This window comes from Aspergillus sclerotioniger (genome assembly GCF_003184525.1).
Source record: "Aspergillus sclerotioniger CBS 115572 chromosome Unknown BO94scaffold_9, whole genome shotgun sequence".
Taxonomy (NCBI): Eukaryota; Fungi; Ascomycota; class Eurotiomycetes; order Eurotiales; family Aspergillaceae; genus Aspergillus; species Aspergillus sclerotioniger.
In genome coordinates, this window is record NW_020290999.1 from 255,089 (window position 1) to 281,137 (window position 26,049).

A 26,049-nucleotide genomic window follows, 5' to 3' on the forward strand; every position below is an offset into this window, starting at 1 on the left:
ACGGCGGTGGTGGTGGGGATGGGAATGGGAATAGATAGATAGCAGTTGTAGTAGTAGTGGCAGTGTTGTGCTGGGGGATCTGATCGGGTCGGGATCCGGAGCAGGAGGCCAGCTTGGCCGCCGCCGTGACGCACGGGCCAATCGGGGTCGCTGAGCGGAGATTACAGACGAGTCAAATGTCTACTGTGTAGATACTGTGTACTGTGTACTGTGTACGAAGTGGTTATTTGGTTATAATGGTGCTCAGGAGTAAATGCTTGGAAGGAAGGAATTATGTCAATCAATTTGTAATAAGTACAGGAAGGAACAGAACAAACAATGACAACACCGCCGTGGAACCTGCCCTGAGCGCTGCATCGGAGCCGTGACGCAGCACTTCATCGTCATCATCATCATTATAGCAACAGCCGTTCAATTACAATTAGGGGCTTTCTCCCTTCCTTGGCCGATTATAACGCCCCTAGCCGGTGCAAATGCAGGTTGAATGCAGTAGACAAAACGATTACGCCACACGAAAGCCGTCGACCCAAACGAGAACGCGGAGAAAAAGCCAATCGAACGCAGGCGAGAAGGGCCGTTGGGTTGAAAGTCAACAGAAAGCGGAGTATCAGACCTCCATCGAGTCGGCGATTTCCTCGCTCATCGCCCGAACGGTGCCTTTGCTGCCCGATCGGGACCGGAATTCCTCGTCGCTCAGCAGGTAATTGTCGTATTCGTCCACGACTGGACGCATGGGTTTTGTCCCATTGGCTTCCTCGTCACTTTCACTCTCCAGCTCAATACCATCACCCAGCCAGTAGCGAGCCCGCTTGCTCGAGCTGAGTTCGGGTGTCAGATATCCGTCGTCAAACGTTCTCTTTGTCGTCGGCGTGGCAACTCCCTCGCTTGGCGTATGGCTGAGAATGGGGATCGCTCGGAGATAGAGGTAGCAGACGCGTTTCCGCAGCCGGTTAAAGAAAAAGTAATGGAGGCTCCATATCGCTCCATCATCCGCATCAGACGGGTCTTCGTCTGGCGAGTAGGAATAAAGTGAACATTCCTTAAGAGACATATGTTCATCGATAACTCTCCACATTCTCGGCCCCCACGTAGAAGACGCGCCCGCATTATATGAACCCGAGATCGTCACGGGTGATGGAGGCGTCAGATCGATTGCTTCGCGCGGCCGAAGGTTGAAAAGCGTCGAATCGATCGTGTTCATGACCCGCTTCAGGTTCCGTTCACGGTGGAAGTCGGACGGGCGCAAAACATGTGAGAAGTCATAGTCCGGATGGCTAGCATTCAATGTCGCGATCAGGTAGGCAAAGGTCCGTCGACTCGAATGATCACTCATAGGACCAAAGGGACTGGAACGAGACAAGTTGAGCGACGCAGCCGCGTCCGAGGCGTTGGGAGGTGACAGGGAAGCCGACAAGCGAAGAACCGATTCATATTGTGCCTCTAGGGATTGTTCGATATTCTTGTACAACTTCCGATCGGCTCGAGCAGCCTTGGTGGTGTAAAGATCGCACCCGCCCATAATATGACAATCGGCAGTGTCGAAATTGAGCGAACTCGTCACATCCTCGAGTTCGGGCAAAGGAAGAAACTGATTGAAAGGGCCTAGGTCAGCATCATGCCACTCTACAGGAGCGCAAAGGGCCAGTTCCATACCTTCATCTTTGGAGTTGCGGTGAAGAGTCACCAGGTGAGATAAGAGGTGCGGTGAAAGATAAGCGGATGACGCTGTGGTCGGGAATCAAGACAGAGGCCGTTGCGACACGCAGAAAGGGGAAATTCCGCAGGTCTTGGGGTAAATAAACCGGTCCTTTGTCTCCTGAGACGTCACGAATCCGGCGATAAGAGTGAATGAGCTGGCAGGTGGAACCGTTGCTACGGTGGCAGCAATGAAGCGAAGTATAGGCGATTAACAGGCGGGAATCGCAGGCCAAGTCGCCATATCAGGGGAATATGAGACGAATGGAGATGGAAGGAGGCTGAAAGGAAGGATTGGGAGATGGACAGCAGCGATCGAACGACCTGGGAGGGATGGATGGCCCCGGGGGTGATGCGCGCTGCGCCCCGAGGGGGCAGCCCGGTCACGTGGGGCCCCGGTGGTCGGCCAGTGATATCACGCACCCACCTCACGGGTTGCGCACTGAACCAAGGATGGCCGACCAGATAATGAGGCAACTGCCGTCGGGAACAACTCCCCCCCCCCCACCGACCAAAGTGTGCTTCTCCTCACAGTAACCCTTCCTTCGCTAAGTGGCCGAGGACTGCCTTGGTTTCCTGATCCTGAGCGTAGCCATGGTGGTATTAATTAGTCTCTGCAAACAGTCGCGACAGTAGAACACAACGCTTATGTACGTCCAACGCCAATTTAGCAGCCCAGCTTGCCCAAAGCACAAAACGAAACATCCCAAGCAATATAAACACAGAAACGCTCGCTTGCCGGAGAGGCGTCTACATAATCTTCGTGACAACGTCTTCCTCAACCTGAGGCGGCATTAGCTGGCGTCAACATGATGGTGTCTGGCTCAGGAAAAAAAGGCAATTGACGGGACGTTGATGATGACAGGACACAAGACATGTAGGAAGAAGGGGGTTCGTAGAGCGGGATTGGACATGGCGTGGAGCTGGTCATGATGCTGGGGCCTAGCAGGTACAGGGGCGGGGCGGAAAAGGAACGTGGCAATTGAGATTCAGGAGGCCGATGAACAGGGCAGAGAGCTGAGGATACAATGCATCCCAGCTCCGTGCCCTCATCACCCTGCTCATCTCGGGGTTCCGAAAAGGGGGTCATCAAGAAAAAGATGTCGACTCACCTCCATATCTTCCAAGCTGTCCTGCTGGCTGATGCACCTCAACACATTCTTCTTGCTGCTCTCCTGCATCTCCCCGGCCAGCAAGAGCTCATCCAGGATGAAGTAGGCCTTCTGGAAGTTGAAGATGATGTCCAGCTCGCACACATTGCCATAGTATTTGTCCATCTGCTCGACATAACGATGCACGACCTCGAGGGTGATCAATTCGTTATCGGTGGAAGCGCAGCCGGCGATGAAGAAGAGGGAGGCATAGCGACGGTAGACGACCTTGGTGTCTAAGGACGAACAGTCAGATCGGGTCCGGTCGGGGGTCGGCCACGAGCTGCGGGGTGTGCCTGAGTGAGGGGGAAAATGAACCAGCTACCGACCTTTGTACTCGAGGAAATTGCACATGCGGGTGCGACGCGACAGAACCAGCTGGGTCACATCCTTGATGATCTTGGCCTTCTCCTTGGGGGAAAGAGTGGTGAACCATTTGGCCAGGCGCTGGAAATTTGCTCGATTAGTCTGCTTCCAGCCGGGTCACAGAGTTGGGTGGGCCACGAAACGAACCACTTTGCCCTGCCTCGACAGGAGGATCAAGTAGCTGGAAATAGAGGTTAGCGCATGTCCGACCGATGCAGCCGCGGATCAATCTCACTGGATTGCCATTGTGCGAGGGTAGAATAGATAGGGGCGATGGGGAGGAGGAGGAGAGGCAGAAAGGCCACGAGGAGTTGTGGGAGGAAGAGGGAGAGCCTCCCGAGCTCTGGAGAATTTCTTTGCACGGGCCGCCGGCCTTGCCCCGCTGCAGGGGCTCGTCGTCCTCCATATCTCTCTCTAGTCTCTACATCTCTACATCTCTACATCTGATAGAAGCTGAGGGGAGAGAACAATTAATTGGATGCAAGATAAATGTTCACTTCAACCTGAAGCGATCCCGGATATTACATCAATCCCCCATCACCACCAGTCTCCAAATCCACCACCACTAATGCGTCAGCCTCCTGGCAGAGAGAGCGAGAGCCTCGCACCGGAGCCTTGCAGTATACATGTGAGTCACGGACTGTCCATCCAAGAAAGGTACGGAGTAGGGTGCTCCTCGTCGGTGTTCTGGTTTACCGCAGGATGAGACTGGTGTGGAACAGCATCTCTAGATACCTGTTGTAGATATCCAACCCGTCGCGGGACAACAACAACAACAACAACAAACCCATCATCGTGGATGAGTTCAGGGGACAGTCCCCGGAGTAGATAGATGTCTCTCTGGTTAGAAAATAGACTCGGGGCAACTGCTTCCGGTCAGAAGGCATAGACCCGGGGGCATCTATGAGTTCCTACTAGTAAGCTGACCGCAACTGACGTATAAAATCGTATGCCTCGGGCCCTAGATCATCCGTCGGTCAGCATTAAGTCTTTTCAACCCGAAAGCACCCCGGCAGTGACAGCAGATCACATCCACAACCAGCAAAGCAAAAGGCGTTCGCATGTACTATCCTGTACTCCATACAGCTGCCAACACCCCTTGTACGACCAGCATACTGCACACCACCACCCCCATAGATAGCAGGTCACACAATAACGAACGCCAGCAGTGCTAGTCTGGACTCGGGCCGGCCCATCCAGACACTAGACAAGAATTGACAGACAACTCCGACCGACCACCACGACAGCTGTCACGACTCACGAACCTGCATTTCTTGCTTCAGTTCTTTGTCACATTTCCATCTCACCCCCTCTTCCAAGCCTCACCTTTTCCCTATTTCGCTCATTGCTCATTTGAACAAAGGACCGACAACCCCGCCCGTGCAGAAAACCCAATGTATGCATCCCAACAGAGTAATCATCCAGTCTGAAGCTGGGATATCCCGGAATGCGAACTCAATCAATATGAAGATGACACGTTCCAAACCGTCCCCGTCTCCGCGACAGGGGACATCCAGGTACGAGACTGACCTCTTTCATCGGAGTCCGGGCGAGTCCGTCTCTCCCTTAAACCTTCTTGAAACCCGACGGACTATCGGTACTCAACTTGTAACTACCCCCCCCCCCTCCCCCCTGCTCAGTAGTACATACTCCGTACATCAGGTTGGTATCGTATCTTAGGTTCAAACACCAAGGGTTTCTTTGTTTCCCCCTCTTTCCCAGAGTAGCAAGAGGCATGGATGAGACTGGGGATGGGAATGAGAAGGGGGAAATGAATGAACTATCGAGGTCCAGTCTCTACCTCGACTGGAAACCCTCTACGCCACAATGAGGTAGAAACCGACTAGATACCATCTAGGATTGGGTTTTCGATCAATCACAATCCCCAAACGAGGGCATCCCATCTTATCAGACCGCATCGACCTCCTCCATCCGCCTCTTGCTCAGCCACTCATTCCACCCACGCCATCCATCACGAGGAGGATTTGAAATAGATATCGGCCGCAGGTATCACAACTTAATCGTGCCGATAGATTGACGCCCAAGCCATGGTTCCGAAAACCTAGTTCAGGAGGATCAGTTCGCGAGACGCTGATTAGCATCGGGGACAATATCCGGTGCAAGAGGGTGTCTGACTGGAGGGATGCAGGTCCCCATCTGGGTAAGACCTCCAACGTATGTGTCCCCATGCGGAGTACTTTCTGACCATGTCAGTAAATTCCAGGATCACGGTGACGGGGCACAGAGAGACCCAAAGTGGAGAACCAGGGCAAAAGGGATGGGGTGAATACGAAGGCCTGAACAGAAGTCCTGAACAGAAGTCCAGTGCCTTGTGTCGGTGACGGGAAAGGTACTTCTAGCTATCTAGGCATCGGGAGGGTATCTCCGACGTGCCCTATACTGTGTAGATGTACCTAGTCCAACCCAGTAATCCCAATGCAGCACGAGGGCGATTGAGTTGACAGTGGATCGGGCCCCCTCCCCTTTAGCGCGCCTCGCCCTGAGGACCGGTGGGCCAAAAGTACGGGCCTGCACTGGAAATTGGGACGCGAGCAGATGATACATCTCGTCTGGCTCCTTCAGCCGCTCCGTCGGGAGCGGGAGGAAGGCCCATCTACCGGAGGAGCACGAGTCGGTGGCGGTGCAGGCCTTGCTTTTTTGGGCCTGACGAAAACCGGGAAGCGCTCAAGAGGCTTTTTTTTGCTTTTGGGGAGGATCTTCCGACACATGCAAGTGGCAGGGATCTTACCCCACGGTTGCTTAGCGCATCCCTAGCTTTGGGCCGGCTCCTCCGCGCTCGTGTCTAGTGTGCACGATAGTCGGCTTCACGGTTGGGGCGCAGTGGCGGCCTTGCTTTGTTGGGATTCCAAACCTGCCCACCCTCCTACCTCCTTCTCTACAGCCAAGGAATCTACTGCTTTACTTGCCATCACACGACACACTTGGCCATTCATTCAAACTTCCATTCCTTTCATGTAGGAGGCTCAATTGAGAACTCGACGGGGCCCGTCCCCCAGAAGCATCGTCATCAGCATAGTCATCCCGCATGAACCCCTCCTCACAGTATCGAGCATCTCATGCATAAGCATTGTAGCACCCGCGAATAATCTGCATAACCCCAAGCGCCCCTCCCAGCATCACTCCCCCAGCAACAACAAGAACAAAGAGAAGCACCATCTCAAAGGGCCCCACCCCTAGGGCCCCAAACAGAGTAGACCAAACCGCGCGAGACATCCTGCCACTCTTGGTCATAGCCGTAGCATTGGCACTATATGCCTCTTTCCCAGTCTGCTTGTTCGTCCGCGGGATATACTTGAACTCAAACCGGGTGCGAGACTTTCGCTGTACGACACCGCCGTACATTAATCTTCGGAGGGACTGCATGCAAATTAGAATCCATGCATGGTGATAGAGACAAGGACCGAACTTACTTTAATCAGTAGTTCTTCCAAACTGGGCAATCGCCGCTGGAGCCAAGCCAGAGCCACAACTAGTACGCAATGACCGGAAAACGACAGATAGGCAAGGAGGCCGGGTTTGCCGAGCTCGAGCTCGTCACACAACTCGTCACCGTTGATCCACCGGCTGCCGGCTTCAATAAACGCCTTGGAGATGTGGAAGGGCGATGGCAAGTTTGTTACACATTCCACAAAGTTGAACGCCACCGTTCGCGAGGTATCCGTAGTCCAGAGCTCGTGCACAAGGAGGCTTTCCATCGTGCACTTACTTTTCTCGGCTGTCTCGAAATACGCATTGGGAGTCCCCAGAACGAAGCCCAGGTACCGGAAGAGCGCAACATAGTCTCTGACCTCATCTGGAGTAGGTTGAATCCCAAATTTCGGTAGCTGCAGCCACATAGGGTTGCAACAGAAGATGCTGATGGCGTGGACGGAGTCCAAATTGTTGACCGGCACCCCATAGCGCTCGATATCAAAGTAATCCGGCCTGGTTCGACAGAGCTGTATGATACGCCGGCGTACAGAAGCATGGAGCAACCGGACCCGGATGGTTGCGATGTGCCCTTCCCCGCCAGGCCGGATTGAGGCAATGCAATGGGTGACTTGAATCAACCATTGGAAGGTCTCGAGCAGTCTTCCAAGAAGCATACGGGTGGAGAAGCCTCCTGTTCGAACAAGGACCTCAACAACCCCCGGCGCCGCCTGGTGAGCATCATTAGAGGACCCGTAATTTGCTGGGATTGTATAATAAAGGACATACCGAGTTTTCCGCCACAAACCCTTGCAATGCGAACCCTACGATGTTCGCAATGGCATAGCGATAGAAGAATCTCTGGGCTCGTGCCAGCTGCTCCCAGTCCACCCAGTCGGGCACCGTGTTCACTTCGGTCCAGAACTTAACCAGGATCTCGTCGTCCCCACGGTGGTCTCGTAGGAGGGAGTAGAGATCATTAGTCGGAGGGCTGGTTCCTTTCAGTTTACTTTCTTCCATAAGGGTAGCCCTGATAGCCTGCAGCCTCTCCAACACGATATCCGCAGAGGTATCATACTGTTGCCGTAGCGGCTCGATCTCTTCCTTGCGGAGATGGTCACTTGTCCAAGTGAAGGAGTATCCCCAGCTGCTGACCCTGTCGCCAGGTTTCGGGTGGGAGGAGAAAGCCATAGCAATAAGTTGGCAAGTAATGCTCGCGAGATTTGGAAAAGAACGATTATCTGATAGAGCAAGGCCAAGTCATTGATAGTCGGCTCATCGTGCCCTTCGCGTAGAATTTATAGCGCAGTCCAGGACACCAAGCTGGGATCTCATCGCATTGCATAAACCATGTATCTGAAGGGAGCGCGTAGCCCAGCCATGCCATGGCTCTGACCTCCACCAGGATCACCATGGCAAAAGCAACCTGGTTCTAGCCACCCCTCACGTTCACCCGTCCTTTTGGTACGCGATAGTGGAAGCTACTAACGAATGATCCTGCTCCGGGCGGATATTCGAGCTCAATTCCGTGGCTGCGAGGCGAGACACCTCGTGGGACCCGCCCCGGTGCCCCGGCGGAGACCCAATGACAGGATCGCGATCAGATGTGATCGTTCCACTATGGCCAGACCGACGATCAGTGAACATGGGCCAGCAAGGAATTGGAGGGTGAAGGAAAAAGCAACAAGCTGGACTAGCTCTCAGACCTAGAGGCGCCAATCGCTAACCTTGGGCCCCGTTATCATGATGCCCAATCGTGCTAGTACTCAGATTAGCCAACCCTCCGGGAGAGGTTTCCAAGAGTATAATGGGGAGACCGTGCTAAATCCCGGGAACTAGTACGAGATCCGACCCCCGGGCCGATCAGCCGTCAAAGATCCTGAGGCCACAAATGGGAGCTCCAGAGGCATTCAGGCAGGGATCGTCAAACCCATACCGCGCCTTGGTGGCCATTCCTACCGGCCATTGCTCGGTGAAGCCTCCAGCCCTAGCGGCGACGGAGAACCCACGGGCACTAGCTCCACAGCCTGGGTAGCGGTCGACCTCGCAAGGTTAATTGATGTATAGCGAGTGCAGCCGTCTTGCTGACTTCCGGTATTGCAGGTTACCAATCGAAACCTTAATTCATTTCCTTTCTGGCACCATTGAAATTTGAGGACTGGGAATGGAGATCGCGAGCATGGGATGATCTTGTGGACCCAAGACGTCACCAAAGCCCGAGGTCTGGACCATTATCCGACCATTTGTAAGGTCATCCTGGCCATTAGTATGATCCTGTTGCCAGGCTGGGTAAAAGTACGTCGGGGCATTTGCGTGTATATAAAGTACCGTGGAGTCGCCCCATTGACTTCTTGTCCGAATCCCCATCGCAGGTATACACATAGTTGCTTCATTCATTCTCTCTCACATCGAATCCAACGCCGTGCAGTCAGTGGCAGTTGAACATGGCAGTCACACGTATCCAGCAGAGTGTGCCTTCGCCCAAGGTCAAAGTAGTCCGACAGGATACATCTCTCACCATCCGCCTCCCTGGGATGTTCGTACTGTTCCTGTCGGGCGAACCAACAATGAATCAACACTATGAGTGTGTGAGACAGTTGTCAGAGGCATGGGTATCGAGGTAACTAGCATCTCCCAAGCACGTATCCTCTTTCTAACTCGGACATCATCGTGGCAGGGAATGTTCTTTCGATGAAAAAGCCCAGAGACGACTTCACAAGACCGATTTCGCCTATTTCTGTTCCATAGCAATGCCAGAGGTGGAGGCCGAGGAGTTGCGGACAGTCATTGACTGGGGAAACTGGGTGCGTTCCATACACACATACGACCCTTCTATCACACTGCGGAGGAGTCCACTAATCCATATGTCTCGACGAGCAGGTTTTCCCATTTGATGACCGTATGTATTAACCCTCGAGCACAATATTAATCAAGGCTGAGATGTTATTCTAGTCTTTGATAATGGGCGACTCAAGGATGACCCAGAAAGGGCCGAAGTCATGATCGACAGTCTGCGGGCAGGCATGGTTGATAATGAACAGTCACCAGTTCCTGCAGACAATCCCTTGGTCCGTATACATAACTCAGTATCGCATCGAATTGCTAAGGCAGGTCCATTATCTCCTCCTTCGTATGACATGCATTAACATTCAACGATCTTATAGGCTCGCCCAATCGGTATGTTTTCATCATTATGTTATGCACTCTGGAGTTTTGGCTTACCCTTTGCAAGGTATTCATCGCAGGTTTGCAAGGACCATGAACAACTACTGCACTGGCTGTATGGCCCAAGTTCGGTCTTGCTTCAAGGGCGAGTTGCCTTCACTCGAAGAGATGCTCTCTTTACGCCGGCGGTCTGCAGGCGTTTCGCCCCTCTTTGCATTGGTAGAGTAAGTTATCGCCTGTGTTCCTACTGTTTGAAAATGCTAATGCCAACATGTAAAGATATGCTCACAAACTCGACATTCCGGATTTTGTCTTCGAGTGTAAAAGCATCCAGGAGATTGAGAGGATCGGCATTGATCTCGTGTTACTGTATGCTGTCCCAAGCTCAAAAGTCGGACTTTACTGATGCATCCTAGACAAAATGATATACTTTCATACTGCAAAGAAGAGGTTGGTCATTTCCAAGACCGGTGATAATGCAAGACCCGACGCATGTTACTCACATACGGATACAGAAAGAAGGCGTAACCCATAACCTGGTCGCCATCTGCCGTCACAATGGTATGCCAGCGCAGATGGCATTCGACCATGTTGGAAATATGCTCATCGAGCGCTATCGAGATTGGTATCTTGCTTTGGCAGAGCTGCCAACATGGGGCGAGCGGGTCGATGCTGACGTCCAACAATACATCCGAGGCGTACAGAATGTCGTGCGTGCCAATCTCCATTGGAGGTAGGTGTCGATTGAAGAATTGTTCTAATGCCGACTCTCATTAACACCAGCATAGTTTCCGATCGGGCCGTTATTTCGGGAAAGCAAATGATAAGGTGCGAAAAACAGGAATGGTAACAGTGCGAGCTCAAAGCGCCGATTTTAAGTTGTCAATCATGTGAACGGGGATGGGTAGATCTTTGGTCGGATCGAAAATTTGCAAGATACCACGCTGTTTCCTTTCCTTTGCTTTTGCTGGATTTGTTTCTTTTTGATTATTCACTGTTGCTTGTTGTGGATGGCATTTCCTCTTGGTCGTGTGGGTGGCTGGTTCTCAGGGGTGATATCAAATGTGGGCATAATGTTAGTTGGAATAATTAAGGATGATTATGAAGCAATCTCTAAAGACCGCTGGGCTACATGCCACATATCTGAGCGAGCCAGGATGCTCCTGGTGGAGAGCGGAAGGAGGGAGGAGAATGAAAGAAGAGAGAAGAAAGAAGAGGGAAAATGCCCCGATCCCCGTGACGTTCCCAGAGAGGGCTTACCAAAAATGGAAGCCACTCAATGCCGCCCATCTCAAGGCGTCAAGTCATTTCCCACCCAAGTCAACAGCTGGAGACAAAGGTCTCCCATCAGTCTATAATGCCTTAATATTCTCAAATCACTCTTTCTCGGCCCTCTGAAAGGCCATGTCCGTCAAGCCCCCCCCCCCCTCGATGCGGCTGCACTACGACATTGTCACTCTCGAGGAAGTAAGGATTCACCTTCGGCTCATCATAGAATACATCTAGTACGTCGTCAATCACCGCTCCACCGGTAGAAGTTGCAATAACCTCCTATGGACTAGTCTCGTCCACATTGTATACCAACTTGCACCCCCGGACCTTCCCTTCCCTCAAGGCACTCAGTCCCTCAATCACTCCCTGCAAGCCATTTAGGCCAAACTTCACCGGATGGGGAACAACCCTGCCATCAGCAATCACCTTGACTGCCGTCTCCATCCACTCCTCCGCAAAGGTCCGGTCCTGTGGCTTCGCTGGAATGGTGACTTCACGATACGTGAGCTCCTTACCCATACACGTGTATGCCAGTGTCCATCGACTTCTCACATCCTCCCGGGGCACCTTGACGTCCAAAATCGCGGTATAATCGCCCCCTTGCGTGCTCATAGCCCTTACACAAAAGGCCGCTGTCTCCTCCGTTGAAATCGTGTCCATCACCAAGGTCAACCGATCCTCAGTATACTCCCGGATCCTCTCCGCCGCCCCCGGTTTTTTATAGTCAAATACCTTATCAGCACCACGACTCTTCACCAACTCCTCATGCTCAGGCGAACATGTCGTAATCACCTTATACCCGGACAAATTGGCAAATTGAATTGCAAGGGTCCCTGTGGCCGAAGCACCGCCATAGATGAGGATGGGTTCCGGCTGGGTAAGTGGGTGGTCTAATGGTGCGAGTTGCAGACTCTGGTACAGAGACTGACCGATGGTGAGCAGGCCAACCCCTAGGGTTGCCGCCTCCTGGAAGTTGAGTCGCTCCGGGATGGCCATCTGAAGGTCTCCGAGTGCCAGGGCATACTCAGCGAATGCCCCGTCGTCCGGGTGTTCGGGGTTGCAGCCATGGATGGTCCCGCAGATGCGATCCCCGACCCGGAAGGCTTTCTTGACGTCGGGACCGATGGCTTCCACGATGCCCGAGTAATCGCAGCCGACAATGACGGTGGGGTTCCTCCGGAGGACAGTTTTCCAGTCGGTGGGGTTGAGGGCCACGCTCACGGTTTTGACTAGAATGCAGTCGTCACGGAGGACTGGTCGAGGCCGGTCACCCACCACCGACATTGTCGCGGGGGCTGTCACGGCCACGGCTTGGACCATGATGCTGGCGGGGTTCAGCGGATTCATTGGACTCAAATATATGGGAGGAAAGGGATAGGGGGCAGGTAGGCCTGTTATTATCGCCTGGTAGATAGCCCCTTGACTTGCATGCAAGTCCATCATCTCCCCTACATAGTGCTGCTGCATGCATACCTAGCTCACCAACAAGTATCTAGTAGCAGCTCTTTATCTGTCTTTCAAGACACCCAATAAACCTCAAGCCTTCTGCCTAGTGATGATTTCTTCTTTTCCCTTATCCAACTCACTTCTTTGGTTTCATCGAGTTCCTGCGCTAATAGAGATTCGACCGCCTATAGACCATCAGATCCCTATTTAATACCCTATATCAGCAAAGATGATAAACAATATATGCAACCCCACATATATCAGCACATCCAAGTCCGACTGTAAACCGCGTTCCACTTCGCAATCGCCTCGCCTTGATCCTCGTCCATGGAACAACCAAGGACACACACATAGTACATATATATATATATACAGATTTTGGACATCCGCTAAGCCCTAAAGACTACACCTCAGCTCTGGACTACCACCCCGATCACTTTGCAGAGCAAACCGAAGCCACAGCATTCATACATAACTCAAGGACCAAAATAAGTAAATTACAATCCAAGTTACAGCACAGAAACATACAGCTTGAGCAGTCATTTGCCCAACTCTGATTATCGCTCCTAAGTCTATCTATCTCCTGTGGCAGCTGGCCCTCTATTAGTGGCTAAGAGAAATGCTCAATCTATTCTATCTAGTCTTGTTAATCGATGATCGAGGTACCTAGTTGCTGATTGCTAAGCTCCATATTGAAAGAGCACAATCTGAAAACGAGTCGCATGTCCTCACAGTATCTTGGAAGAATCCTGAATGTAGTCGGTGGTACGGTGCTATATGCAGCACTGATTCTCCAGGTTGGTTCAGTGCACGGCGAATCCTCTGCAATTGGTTAGATTCACGCCAGCGCACCAAGCTAGTATCTTCCAAGGGATAGAGTGGAAGTCAGTAGTGACCTACATTATATTCCATGATGTTGATATTGAAGAAGCATATAGCATTTGGATTGCTTCAGTATTACAGACTATCCCATACATGGTAGCAGCTGAACAATAATACGGTTACAACAACTCCTTCCTTTCCCAACTAAATATTACTCCCTCCCGACGACCCCTACCCGCCCCATCTCCTAAACAAATATCCCATGATTATTTTTTAGATTAATAGTGAATTAGCGCCACGGACTTGACATGTCCTGTCGCGGATGAAAGATAGTATTGGGGGTTAGTTGGTTTCCTTAAACCAGAACCATTGGTCGATGCAATCCATATCGTTTTTGTTGCGTTGATTGATTGGTTCGTGGTTGTACTCCTGGACAAAGATTCGTCACTCGTTTTATTCAGATCAGTTCCGTGCATTATTTGATTTCATGTCGTATATCCAAAGTCCAGGTGGAAGTGGTATCATCCTTGGTAGTGTGGACCACACTGTTTAAACCTGGGCCATGCTGGGGCGAGTGACTCCACGGGCAGGACCAGTGCGTCCACGGAGGTTGACACCAGTCTGGCGGGACGAGATGATTGAAAGAACCATCGAGGCGGTATATCCGGCCCAGGCGAACCAGAGGAATGCCGTCGAGGCTTGAGCCTCCCGGCAGCGCTTCTGGCGATTGTTGGATCCATTGGTGATTTCGTTGCTGAGCGTGTAGGCCTGGAGTAGTAGTATCCACAGTTAGCGTTGCCCTAAAATGTATATCATTTTGGAGAATCCCGGGACGAGACTCCACTCTCCACTTTTTTCTCTCTCCCTCCCGCTGATAAGGCAGAAAATCATGCCCGAAACATACATTGTTGCTGCAGCTGTGGCATTCCAATTTCGCGGCCAGAGCAATACCGGCTGTGAGGAAGAAGATCGCGTTGAGCGTGTCGATGACGATCACGAAGACTGGGTGGATGGCCCAGTCCATATTGATCGACGACGGGACTAGATAGAAGAGTGTGAACATCGAGAATGCCGAGACGAACATGGCGTAGTTGACGGTCGCGGGGTTTCCAGCGAATGCTTCGGCAATCATGTTACCGACGAGTGCCATGATGAGCAGAGTCCAAATGAACTGGTGCAATTCTCAGCTGTTAGTCCAGAGTGCCGGATGCTTCGCTTGATCGCGAAGCTAGCAAGAGCAGGTGGTCCGGCTCCAGAGGGACGACATACCTCCCAGATCCGCAGGCCGAGCTGGATTCCTCTGGCGGCCATTTTGATAATTCAAGATGTGTCTGTTGTGCGTTGCGACTGAAAAGAGAGAAGCCTGTCTGCTTTGTCTTTCTGTTGATATGGTTGATCGCGATCTAGAGAGGACCTTCCCAGCCACCAGGAATGGATATCGAGAGCTGCCGATCTGCTGCAGTGGACTTCAGATCCGATAGATAAATTGGGGACCAACAAAAAGGTCGAGGATACAATTTTAAAAGTGCGGAATGATCGGGCGACACGAACGATGACGATATGCGGCGGGCAGGGATCTGCTACGTCATGCACCGGCCCGAATCATGAAATCACCACCACAGCTTTGGATTCCACCAGCACCTGAGATCGCCGGGGAGGTGGATGGAGTCGGAGAGCGGTCTAGCTTTCTCCGCGACTGGTATATACCCAATGGTGCCAGGCCTATGGCAGTTGGGTGCTTCTGCAGCTTGCTGGAAGCCCTAGTGATTCATGTCCCAACAGACCTCATCCAAGTGTTCCATCGCTGTTCTACAGCAGCAACCTACCTATACAGGCAACGTCTTCTACCAGCGTCACTTCCGAGATCATCCGGCATGAAACATTGATGCCGTCACCCCAGGGCTGAGGCAAGCTGCGCCAGTCAAGCTTGTGTTGGGATGTAATTCCCCCATCAAGCTCTTCAACCAGTGGGACTGCAAACTTTAAACGTCGTAATGGTAGGTCTTCTCGCTTCTCGACTGGTCAGCACTTTGCCCGGCCATAGAGCTTGCTAGTTTCTGGAACCACGCATGCAGCAACCGAGCCCTCCAACATCTGGCCGTGTGATCTTCTTTGTCCGGCAATTGTGTCGCCCCTACCCTACCCTTGTTGTTCATCCTCTTCAGGCGGCTATTGGGAGGTCCACCCGCACGCTAGCTGCAAATAACCATAACCTCACCAGGCCATGTGTGCTCTCTGTAGGTAGGATAGTGACAAATAATGAATGCCATTCACAAAGAAATCAGGCCAAGAGACAGACAGACGTTCACTGCTCACCTGCCTATCTGTCGACGGATAGTCCGCCCGACTTAAGCGCCGGTGGTACGACAACCACAACCGAGAGTTCAGAAGGCCCAGCCCGATCTAAAATCCACCTGTGGTTGTTCCAACACTGATTGTTGGATTGGGTATCGAATCATCAGGCTGGATTGTGGTTCCTGTATTTGAAAATTCAATTGGCACCAGTGTTATGCAGGGGTGCTTCGGCACATCATACACTATGCATAAACGCAGTAGCTAATGCGTATTGCTCACTGGGTCGTCTAGACCATAGCAGGACGATCTGTGATAAATCATCCGTTGATTGTCAACATGTCTATAAAATAAGCGCTGAATAGATTCAGAACTGTACTCCCTATATTAACTGGGTTAAATGGGATCGAAATATCTCTAGTAGATCTGCATCTTGCATTGGCGGACTGCTGCTGCAGTGGAGTCGGGATGTCTCATATCTTCCTCTACCTTCTTTGTTTTCGATGTTGTGTTTCGAGTCACATCTCGTACAGCCAACGACATGTCTTAGATGGATAATCTGGGGTTGTGCTCAAATAGCCAGAAAGGGCCCACACATATGAAGTCCTGGGATGCGTGAAGCCAATGCCAACTTATCAATATATCAGGCTCGAGAAACACTTCATGACATAGGATATATTAGCACCTTATCATCGACATGCAATCTCACCCGATAGACAAAGCGAAAGGACAAATAATTTCTCACCAGTGTCGCGAAATGCGAGTATTAAGGACGTCTGTCGAAAGCCACCATCGACCCCAATCTAACACTCAACCGATTCACTCAGCCATCCATGAGCATCGAGGTGTTTGAGCACGTATACTTTCAGTCACACAACGCCAAGCGCTCGAGGAAGCCAACAGGTCTCGTTTCATGTCACCTACCAGAGGAGGAAGAGGATCAACGTTGGGTGCCTGATGATCGTCCAAGACAAGCTCTTTCCCCGTTCAGGCTGGCGGCGGCACGTGAAGGCCAAGCCTCTGTAACTATTAATCTATGGGATGCAATAATGGTCGTTACGAGACATGTATTTGAGATCTCTGTCTATACAATCACTTCACACTCCTCGGTATCTCAAAAGGACCTCGGTATAACACCAACAATAACCAGCGTGTCTATTGCCGAAGTATCCGCCACCTCATCCTCAGCTGTGGATCCAAGAGTTCACCGGCGACTGGAAGTCCCAATGTTAAGCCAACTTGCAGCTCAAAAATAGTAATTATCTATACTCCCTTCGATCAGTCATGATGTCATCATCGCTGGCGTTCGGATGGATTATACGGCAACGAGATGAACTACTAAAAGATCATGATGCTAATTGTTCAAGGCATAAGGCTTGGTATTAGTGGTTCATTAGAGACTAATTCATCTCACTCTTCATTCGCATCTATCAACTTATCCAATCGCTATCCGAGACTCGTCATGCCCGTGCTCCCTGCCCTGCAAGATACAACATTCGATGCCGATATTCGTGACCGGCACCTGATATACGACTATGCCGCACAAGACGCCCAGGGCAAGCCCGAAAAATGGCGCTATGAGATGTGGTTCTATAACGAGGACCGGATCGTCTATGCCATCCATGGTGGTCCCATGGCCGGCCGGAAGAACTTCCAAACGGCAACATACCAATGCATTCGACCTGGCGAGCTCTGGCAATGCAATTGGCTCGAGGAGACTGGCACAATATGCTCGTTGGTGTATGATATCCCGCGGAAGCGCATCACCACCCTGCTCGGTTTCTCCAAAGGTCATTGGGAGGAAAGCGAGGCGGCGCACGGCGATAAACGGAACCCTAAGGATCTGGCAAGATGGAGGGAGCTGGCTAAGATTGGCAGTCAAACGGACCGAAAGCTGCTGAGCGAACAAGCAGATATTCTGGAGGACTTTCGAGGACCGGGTGATTTGGAGCCTATTGACTTGAGCTGGCCAACACTATAGGAGGTGCAAGATCACGGAGGCATACGCGCTGCGAGAGGGGTACAAAGCTCAAGGAGGGTCTAACTTTGAAGCGAGGGGTTTAAACAGTGTTTATTTTCATTTGAGATGTAGATATTCCTGCTTGTGCTGAGTGCACAAGCCTCTGATATACCCTATGAAACTGTGACGTTCCAGTAGCATACATGCGATACTCGTTTGTCTGGTCCTCTTCTTCCCTTTGAGATATAGATGGTGATTGCTTACTTGTGGACTATGCCACTAGTAGCGATGCGGAGCATGAGTTTGAATTGTGCATGGGATCAAATCCAGAGAGACGGCTTAGTCCGTGATTGCAAGTCCGTGTCTCGCACGTGTCTTCATTTGGCTCCCGGTAACTGATGGGAGTATCTCAGTCGCAGCATCAGGGTACAGTCTGCTCATGTGTTATTGATCCAGCCTCAGTACATCACGGGGTCGTGCACCCAGAAATCAATGTAACGATGGTCGTGTCAGGAGAGTCCTCTGAGCTGTGTCGAAGCATAATCACGCCAGCCTCATATCACAGAAATTGGGCTCATTCATCGGATGGACCTGTCGAGTGGACCGAGATGCGATCGATACCAGGGTTTATTTCAGCTAACCCACTGGGCGACTTTCGAATCGGCGGCGAATTTAAATTCATGTGTTCGTTCGTATCATTTCTTCCCACGAAAATGCGAAGCCTATCGCAGATCAGGAACCCTGGCTGGATGACGAAGAGCTCCCCGTGGATGGGGCCTGTGTGCAAACAAGCTCTACTTGTATATCATCCACATATTGTGGAGGTATACTGTTATATGATGGAGCTCTGCTGATAATGGCCACCGCAACCTGTGCTGCTTGGTCGTTGGCATTCATGTTGTCAATGAACCATGTCTTCCACGGACTGTTGCTAGAACCCGAAGTCTGAAGGGTCGCAGTCTGATCGGTATCGGTTTCTTGGGCAAACGCTTTGTTGAATCAGTACCAAAGAAAAGCGAACGGAAGGCAGGACAGAAGCAGAAGACAACATACCGATCGAAGGAATAGCAGCAACGTCGAACAGGGGCGGAGGACAATTAGACAGGACGGGCTGATTGACAAGCATCTCACTCAGCACAGTATCCAGAGGATGGCCGTAGTAATCTCCACTGGTAGTAAGGCCATATAGAGCCTGCTTCAACAATGTTTTCAAATCGCTAGAGCACTGGGAGCCCCAGACACCGTCGCAGCCATTGTTGGATCCTGAAGGCGTTCCCGTAAGATTTCCCACGCGCAAGGCAACTTCGGAGGTTCGATTGGCGTTGATGATAGAGTTGTTGAGAAGAGCACCGTATCCAAGCCAATAACTGACTTTGGTCATGGGCTCTTGGCCTTTTCCTCGGGAGTTGGCATCGAAGCCATAGTAGAGGTTCAGGTTCTCCTCGAACAGAGGAGGAAATGTGAAGGACACAGCGGTCTGAGCGAGAGCATCGAGACAGCTACCGCTCCAGAAGGAGCAAAACTGGGCAATCACTGGCGAAGCCAGTAGTGCCAGCAGCATGAAAGCATTCAGACAAGATCGGAGTATAGACCCCATTCCAATAAGACGGGCCATTTGGTATCACAAACGGTCGGTTGTCGTGCTGAGAAGAGTACCAATCTGCTTCACAGGCACAACAAGAATGTAGAAAGAGCCGTGAATCGGACGAAGAGCATGCTCATAACCGTAATTCAGCGTGGAGGAAGGTAGATCTTCTTCGCGACAGTATATGTGGCTGGCCAAGTGTTCAAGGTTGGTAGGCGGTCGCCGGGATCATGCCAGAAATGGTCTGCTAGAGACACATCCAAAAGAGCGCGGAACGAGACGGATTCGCAAAATCAATGCCGGTCGGAGCTTCCCTGGAAGGGTGTGGAATGGCTTCAATTCGGTATGGGTCGCTTGGAGGAGCAATAAATATATAGCCTATCTTGCCTTCGCAACCGCGTCGATCAGGTCCAAGGCTCGCGAAAAGGTAGCGTGCCGACCGCTTGTCATTCAATGGGGAGGACAACGAGGAGGGGCTCGTTGAGTAATAGTGAAGGATGGTGAAGGTTGCCAGATCAATGGTGGAAGAACCGACCGGGTCGGGGGGCTCCGGCGGGTGGAAGGCGAGTTGTCCCTGGCGCCAGGGCCTCTTTAGTGGTGATACCGAGGGGGAGAAGAGGAGAAACGGGTGGTGTGGACGGATAGACAGGGGCTGACTGTCACGGTCGCGGAGAAGGGATTGAGAAGGGGTTAGGATTTAGCAGCAGCAGCAACAGCCAGAGAAGGAGGTGGTGGTGGTGGAAGAAGAGGAGGAGGCAGAGGCGTAAGCATAAGGTAATCAAAGTGTGATCCTCACAGGAGTTGGTGGTAGTAGTAGTAGTAGTAGTAGTAGTAGTAGTAGTAGTAGTAGTATGATGCTGCTGCTGCTGCTGCTCCTGGACAGATTATTATTTTCCAGGGCGTGTTGGTTGTCTTGTCCGTGAAACAAGGCGTGTGGAACCCCCCGGGGATTGGCCCAAGGTGCCTGGCTTTCGGTCGCTCCCTGGCTTCCCAGAATCCTAGAGGCATTCTTGGCGCTGCCCGGTCGCCGACGCTAACTGGCAGCCCCCGCATAACTTTCACCGAATGCGGTAACTCCGGAGGGTAATCCCGTCCAGGGTCGCAGCAGGGAGCCAGTCACAGGGCCGAATGGACACATATTTCGGGACTGGCGCCGCACCTCGAGACTGATCAGGGGCCAATAGACTCGCTTATGTTCCAGCCACCATCGTAACTCCTGCCCCCAGGGGGGTTAGGCGGTAATTTTCTTACCCTCTAGTTACGACCAGAAAACCCATCTTACTGCTCCCGGCTGGTCGAGTTTCCCCTCTACAGCCGCTACCATGATTAGTCGCACCTGGTGACTGGTGAGATTCCGATCCTTAGCCAGGGTCCAAGATGTCACTAGACTCACTACTCATTAGATACTTAAGAGACTAGTTATCTACATGCAGGTGGCATGTTAGCGGCACCGATGAGGATACTGAGAATTGTGTCGGTATCTCGTATCTCAGGCTGTCGTTCATACCAAACCCCGTATTAGGACCAGCGTTTGAAGTGATTTTTGTTACTATTATTGCTCGGGAACACAATGCTCTTCCGGTTTCAGGGTCTGGTCGTTCATCGACTAACTAATAATAATACTTATCTAATATCCATTCTGACTACTCCGTACTGTAGCGGCTGGTGACGGGTCTAACGGATTATTGCAATTTTTTTGGTACACTAGCTAGCGCCTTTGGCTCTATTCTGCGTGCATAATTACCACCATTGTCCGGTCCCTCCGGTGACATCGACAATGCTTGAAGCCCTCGAGTAATCCAGAGCCCCTTCCTACCACATCTGCTTGTGTATGTGTGGTTTCTTTTCAGATAGCAGCCAAGTTTCGCGTACAACTATCGGCACTCAGAGTTCAAGTTATTGGGCCCGATAAACCCAGGCAAGGAAAAATAGCAATCTGTGCTATGACTACGGAGTAACTAGTAGATATCTAGTAGTAGTGACACTGTTGGGTCAGGTTTCACTAACCCGATTGGGGATTTCCGGCTGTGGACATTTCCGAGCTGGTCTCCATGGAATCCCATGGATGACGGATCCCTTGTGTCCTGCGGTCAATATCGGACAAGCTTTTCAATCCACCGACTTACTCGCTAGAGGATATGAACGATTTCTGCAGAGCTGTACTGAGCTGTCAGATGGCCGCGGACTAGAATCAGTTCATCCAGCTCTCGCCCTGGGTTCTGCCTAAAGGACACAATGCTGGAACAACACCCGAAACTAGTCGACAATATAAATACCTTGATACTTAGCTTTACTAGACCACGCACTAGATGTCATGAGGTTGGCCGGTCTTCCCACGGTGAATCTACTGAGAATCTGTACAGAAAGTGTGTATGTACGGCTTATCAGAGACTTCATCAATCCTTCCTTTTCCGCGGGATTAATCACCCTGCCAACCAATGCATCAGACTCTAGGGTTCATGCCACATAGTGTGTTGTGATAAACACCGATCCGAACAACGTGGTCATGAAAGGCGTAGCAATGCAGCCAAGGGCAAGAGATACCCTGGTAGGGTCTGCTTGTTGTTGTGATTAGATGCATATCCCAACACGGTTAAATGTCGGAAGCCTGACACCATTGACTCAGATATTAGGTCAAGTACTTGGAGTCACAGGGCTGGTGATATCGCACCAATGGCATGGAGGGGTAGCCTGGTGGTCTCATGTCTCCGACACACTATCGAACGTAAATGAAGTGGCTACTGAGTACTGAGGTATCCGACCAGCGGGCAAGGTGAGTCCGAGACTGTAGGTATCCCATAAATACCACTTGGCGCAAAGTCCAGGCATGATACTGCTAGTGCTAAAGTGCTGTACGGAGTAGATTTGCCTTTGATCTATGACATGGCCGAGTGTGGCTGGCAGTCTATTTACTTTTAGTGAATATTCCGTAGCAAGAAAGAAGACAACTACTACCGCACATCAAGAAGAACTGGAGTATTACTCCGTAAATGTCAGTTTCTAAGGGATCGACACCGTGACAATGGACAATCAAAAAACCCTGGAACTGTAGCGTGATGGTCGATACCAATTGATTGTATAGCGAAGCTTGGGAGTTGGGAGGGGGAAAGATGTCGGGAACCGTTAGGCTGGCCGGTTAGCGGAGATCCACCGAAATAGCCCGGTCCCTGATTTTCATCCATTTTGGAGCAAACCAGACTCACCCAAACTGAGAAGAGAGTCGAAAGACAGATAGCCACCCTCGGGCTTGCTCTCGACTTGGCCTGGCACAGTACTAAAGTGCCGCTAGTGCCACCGGTTAGTCAAGATGGATGCCGTGAGCAGTGAGCAGTGAGCACTGTCCCTTGACCAGAGCCCGAAATTAATTAAAAGTTGCCCCTTCTCACAGTCTCAGTAACCGTGGTTGCCACCTGATGAGGTTTTTCTGCTTGCTTGCGGCAACGTCTGTGTGTTGCCCTGCATGCATCGATTGCATCCCATCCATGTCGAGGTCAACCCATCTGTAAATTCGGCGTGTGACAGGTCTACCTCATACCACGCCTTCAGTACACAGTATACACGGCTTATCTCAGAGAAGGAGCGGGCAGAGAAAAAGAAACGAGCATTCGAACCATAGCGCCAGGCTTCCAAAGCTTGACTGGGTCTAAAATTACCCATCGTTGAAAATCGAGTATCCGCACTCCCCTCGGGCTTTTAACGGGCATCTTCACTAGTACTAGTAGCGACTAGACACTAGACACTAGACACTAGACACTAGACACTAGACACCCTGGAATTTGAACCACCCAGAGGGTCCAGATGGACGTCTGACCGCAAGCATATAGTACATAGTAGATAGTAGATAGTAGGATCCGTGAGTGATTTATTTTATTATGACTACGGAGTACTACTCCGTATGTTCCGCCAGGATGATAATCATAAATACTATTATGATTGTGGTTAGCACGGCTTATCAGTGTCCGAGGGCATGGAAAAGAAGGGGATCCCCCCCTTTTTCTTTTTTTTCCTTTTTCTCGATGGGTCGACCCATCTGACTGGCTGTCATGGTCCTTAGTAGGATTACCATCTCCGACACCGAAGGGATGGATTTCCCAATGACGTCTGCGATATCCGTGAGAAACACAAACCCGCATTCCTTGACCCCAACTTTCCTGGTATAGGCACCATGTGCAACAGATCGGGGTAGTCAGGCGGCCTGTCCAAATGATAACAGGGTGCAGACTCTGCAGGCAGTGTGCGAATTGATGCTCAAGCCGAATCCCCCTCCGAACGAGAAAGGAACCCTGAAAGTATGTGAGAACGATGTCCTCTCTCCCTCTCTCTCCTTCTTGACCGGCTCTGCTACGATGAGGTCATCAGCCGAAGTGCCAATTTTGGCTTTCTTCAGTGTGCCGCCGACAACCGAGCTGTTTCCGGAGCTGAGAATGTGGATTCTCTTTTTGTTTTTTTGCTGCCTGGTCGACTTCGTATTGCTATTTCCACATCCGCCAGAGACAGTTGGTCCATTCCTGGATTAGCTCGAGAGAATAAATGGAGCACCGTGGCAGCCTAAATCAAACTCCTGTTCCCTTTCTTTTCCTTTTCCGGGCCTTGGCCTCTCGAATTCAGGTGGAGATTCCTTTAAAGAATCAAATTGCATGGGGGTCTTGTCTATCTACAGCTGCCTAACGCAGTAAATTGTAATTACCATCCGATGTGCCTGGTGTCCAATCAGAACGGTGTTGGCTCCTTGGGATGGCCGGGTTCGAGCCTTGCGTCATTTAGGCCAATGGCGAGGAAGTTCGTAGTATACCGCAGTCACCTTACTCCGTCCAACTGCCTACTCAGCTACTGATTAATATATGGAGCCAAGTTAAGGGATTGCCGGTGATTAATTCACGCATGGTCGTTTATTCCGCCGCATATCATTGGCTGAGTAGTCAACCCTGGAGAGTACAGAGTATAATCTCATATGGCCGTCCTGATCCCCTCAGTATCTATCCCCCGCCCTCCACCAAGCAGTAGTTAATGGTTTAATCTAAGTTGATATTTGATATAATTACGATAATTATAACGCACCCTTGAAACCCCCTCATAGCTCTGTAGTCCTTTGCCTCCGTCCGACCCTTTATTGACTCCCAAACTCTTTCCGAATCGGCCGAGTATAGCCAAAGTGCATCACAGTCTCTCCGTCTCCAGAGCATCAGCACGCGCTTTTATAACCATCATAGACTCCTTGATCGATCTGGTCCATCGGTGAATCTTCTCCATCTCTCGATTCGTATTTTTTCCCGCAATAGCCACCAGTTTGCGTACCGTTTCGACTTCCGCAGCCTCCATATCTGTCAGTCCGCGCGTATGACGATCATTGTTCATGTTCTCCATGTGTTTACCAATGTTGGAGACCTTAGTGACGGCCTTGACAAGAGGTAATACAATGGCCATGTTCGACGTAAGCCACGACGCATGCTCCGGTGTAGCGCCTTGGTGATCAAAGATGATATCCATGGCCTCCGCCCGTTGCGTAAACTTTTTCAGACTCTGCGCGCCCTGGGGCACAGGCGCCACGTTCTCTTCCCAGTCAAACTCCGGAAGTCGCATTACAAGTTGACTGTCTTGATCGTATTTGATCTTACCGCCATCCTCGAGAGTTTCTTGTATCGCTCTCATCTCCTTCCAGGCCTGGTACATCTGCAGCTCTTGTGGTGATAGGTGGGCCTTGGCCACAGTCTCAGGGTCTCTCGTTTTCTGCGTTGCCAGTTTCAGCCCCGTAAAAAGTGCAAGACTGTTTCCTTGCTTGACCACCCGAGCTAGCTCCTCTAGCTTCATATATGTCGCTTCAAGGTCATCGGTCTCGGTAGGCACGGGGAGAATTCTAAAATCTGCGCCTAGTTGCGCAAGATCTGTAGAATGCGCTCTCTGGTCGTATGACTGGGCATGATGTACCTTATAGTCCTCCGTTGGGTTGTTAGAAGCGTGAGCCTCACGCGTCGGTAGTTGGTATTCCATCCTCCCTTGTGATTTAGTCTATGTTGCTGGGTACCGAGAGGACTCAATGGACAAAACTTGAGAAAGACAACGCTTTATGGCCTTACCAACATAGAGTGGCTCACATTGGTCATGACCGAAGTGTCAAAGGCTCAGAATCATTCCGTTGTGGTCACAAAGTAAGTTGTTCAGGTACTCTGGAAGTATCTGGCCGAAGGAGTAAGGTGGCAGTCACGTGCATGTTCCATGGTTTCTTCATTTGCTCACTCTCTGTTGACCCCTGTGTTCTCAGTCATGATTCCATCATACTAGGATCAATATACTTGTTATTCACTTTGAGGCGCAGAAAGGCAGCTTTGCTTATGCAGTGTGGACTGAGACTAGGCCTTGATCAAAAACCCACTTAGTGTGAATGAAACGATGGCCTTTTCAATCACTAGGTGCAGTGTCCACATTGCTGTTTTGAACCAACTTGTCATAGCAATAAGCTCTGTTTAAACTGACCCCTAAGCCTAATAGCAATGGTGATGTGTTTTCCCTTGATGATCCCAGACATTCATCCCATCTATACTACCAAAAGTCCTGATCCAGACCTCACATAATTCAGTGCTGTTGACCTGTTCAGAAGGTCTCATGAGATATGCCGTCATGTCGAAATATAGCACTCAGTATTCTACTCCCGGTCCAAAGCTCCCTGTTATAGTATTTTTAATCACAAAGCTGGAAAACAAAGCGCCATCCTCCCTCATCTTCTTGACCAGGAGACCTCTCCATGACTTCATCAACCTGACTCCCCAATCGCATGCCAGTCTATACACTTCTCATCATTACTCCTTCTGCAACAGTCAGATTGGGAAAGGCAATTCAGAAGGTCGAGCCGATCATGCTCTTGACCCCAG

General features: G+C 51.0%; 9 protein-coding genes across 9 annotated transcripts; 2 read left to right on the forward strand and 7 right to left on the reverse strand.

Moving 5' to 3' along the window:
* Positions 1-242: 242 nt before the first annotated feature.
* On the reverse strand, positions 243-1,843 carry BO94DRAFT_389408 (RNA polymerase III-inhibiting protein MAF1). Its single transcript, XM_025607311.1, has 2 exons — positions 1,654-1,843; positions 243-1,588 (listed from the first exon to the last, which is right to left on the reverse strand). The coding sequence occupies exons 1-2, from the start codon at positions 1,657-1,659 to the stop codon at positions 608-610; spliced, it is 987 nt and encodes a 328-aa protein (XP_025469096.1). The 5' UTR covers positions 1,660-1,843; the 3' UTR covers positions 243-607.
* Positions 1,844-2,192: 349 nt separating this feature from the next.
* On the reverse strand, positions 2,193-3,516 carry BO94DRAFT_533502 (AP-1 complex subunit sigma). The gene is made up of 5 exons (XM_025611347.1): positions 3,448-3,516; positions 3,360-3,393; positions 3,176-3,293; positions 2,808-3,082; positions 2,193-2,478 (listed from the first exon to the last, which is right to left on the reverse strand). The coding sequence occupies exons 1-5, from the start codon at positions 3,456-3,458 to the stop codon at positions 2,446-2,448; spliced, it is 471 nt and encodes a 156-aa protein (XP_025469097.1). The 5' UTR covers positions 3,459-3,516; the 3' UTR covers positions 2,193-2,445.
* A 2,771-nt stretch (positions 3,517-6,287) lies between these two features.
* Positions 6,288-7,832, reverse strand: BO94DRAFT_544756 (oxygenase MpaB family protein; the record flags this gene model as incomplete). The annotated part of the gene is made up of 3 exons (XM_025613196.1): positions 6,288-6,590; positions 6,644-7,372; positions 7,431-7,832. 3 exons carry the CDS (start codon positions 7,830-7,832, stop codon positions 6,288-6,290), a joined length of 1,434 nt encoding a protein of 477 aa, XP_025469098.1.
* Positions 7,833-8,801: 969 nt separating this feature from the next.
* Positions 8,802-10,878, forward strand: BO94DRAFT_513390 (terpene synthase family protein). The gene is made up of 9 exons (XM_025609843.1): positions 8,802-9,261; positions 9,319-9,445; positions 9,522-9,540; positions 9,594-9,752; positions 9,874-10,030; positions 10,086-10,175; positions 10,223-10,256; positions 10,322-10,539; positions 10,595-10,878. The coding sequence occupies exons 1-9, from the start codon at positions 9,086-9,088 to the stop codon at positions 10,698-10,700; spliced, it is 1,086 nt and encodes a 361-aa protein (XP_025469099.1). The 5' UTR covers positions 8,802-9,085; the 3' UTR covers positions 10,701-10,878.
* A 479-nt stretch (positions 10,879-11,357) lies between these two features.
* BO94DRAFT_544758 (zinc-binding alcohol dehydrogenase family protein) lies at positions 11,358-12,398 on the reverse strand (the record flags this gene model as incomplete). Its single annotated transcript, XM_025613197.1, has 1 exon — positions 11,358-12,398. One exon carries the CDS (start codon positions 12,396-12,398, stop codon positions 11,358-11,360), a length of 1,041 nt encoding a protein of 346 aa, XP_025469100.1.
* Positions 12,399-13,707: 1,309 nt separating this feature from the next.
* On the reverse strand, positions 13,708-14,803 carry BO94DRAFT_389659 (MARVEL domain-containing protein). Its single transcript, XM_025607312.1, has 3 exons — positions 14,616-14,803; positions 14,251-14,517; positions 13,708-14,114 (listed from the first exon to the last, which is right to left on the reverse strand). Exons 1-3 carry the CDS (start codon positions 14,655-14,657, stop codon positions 13,896-13,898), a joined length of 528 nt encoding a protein of 175 aa, XP_025469101.1. The 5' UTR covers positions 14,658-14,803; the 3' UTR covers positions 13,708-13,895.
* Positions 14,804-17,100: 2,297 nt separating this feature from the next.
* BO94DRAFT_555221 (uncharacterized protein) lies at positions 17,101-17,619 on the forward strand (the record flags this gene model as incomplete). Its single annotated transcript, XM_025613776.1, has 1 exon — positions 17,101-17,619. One exon carries the CDS (start codon positions 17,101-17,103, stop codon positions 17,617-17,619), a length of 519 nt encoding a protein of 172 aa, XP_025469102.1.
* Positions 17,620-17,974: 355 nt separating this feature from the next.
* On the reverse strand, positions 17,975-19,470 carry BO94DRAFT_389708 (uncharacterized protein). The gene is made up of 2 exons (XM_025607313.1): positions 18,652-19,470; positions 17,975-18,587 (listed from the first exon to the last, which is right to left on the reverse strand). The coding sequence occupies exons 1-2, from the start codon at positions 19,211-19,213 to the stop codon at positions 18,331-18,333; spliced, it is 819 nt and encodes a 272-aa protein (XP_025469103.1). The 5' UTR covers positions 19,214-19,470; the 3' UTR covers positions 17,975-18,330.
* Positions 19,471-24,180: 4,710 nt separating this feature from the next.
* Positions 24,181-25,322, reverse strand: BO94DRAFT_533510 (uncharacterized protein). Its single transcript, XM_025611348.1, has one exon. It carries the CDS (start codon positions 25,169-25,171, stop codon positions 24,341-24,343), a length of 831 nt encoding a protein of 276 aa, XP_025469104.1. The 5' UTR covers positions 25,172-25,322; the 3' UTR covers positions 24,181-24,340.
* Between the last annotated feature and the right edge of the window lie 727 nt (positions 25,323-26,049).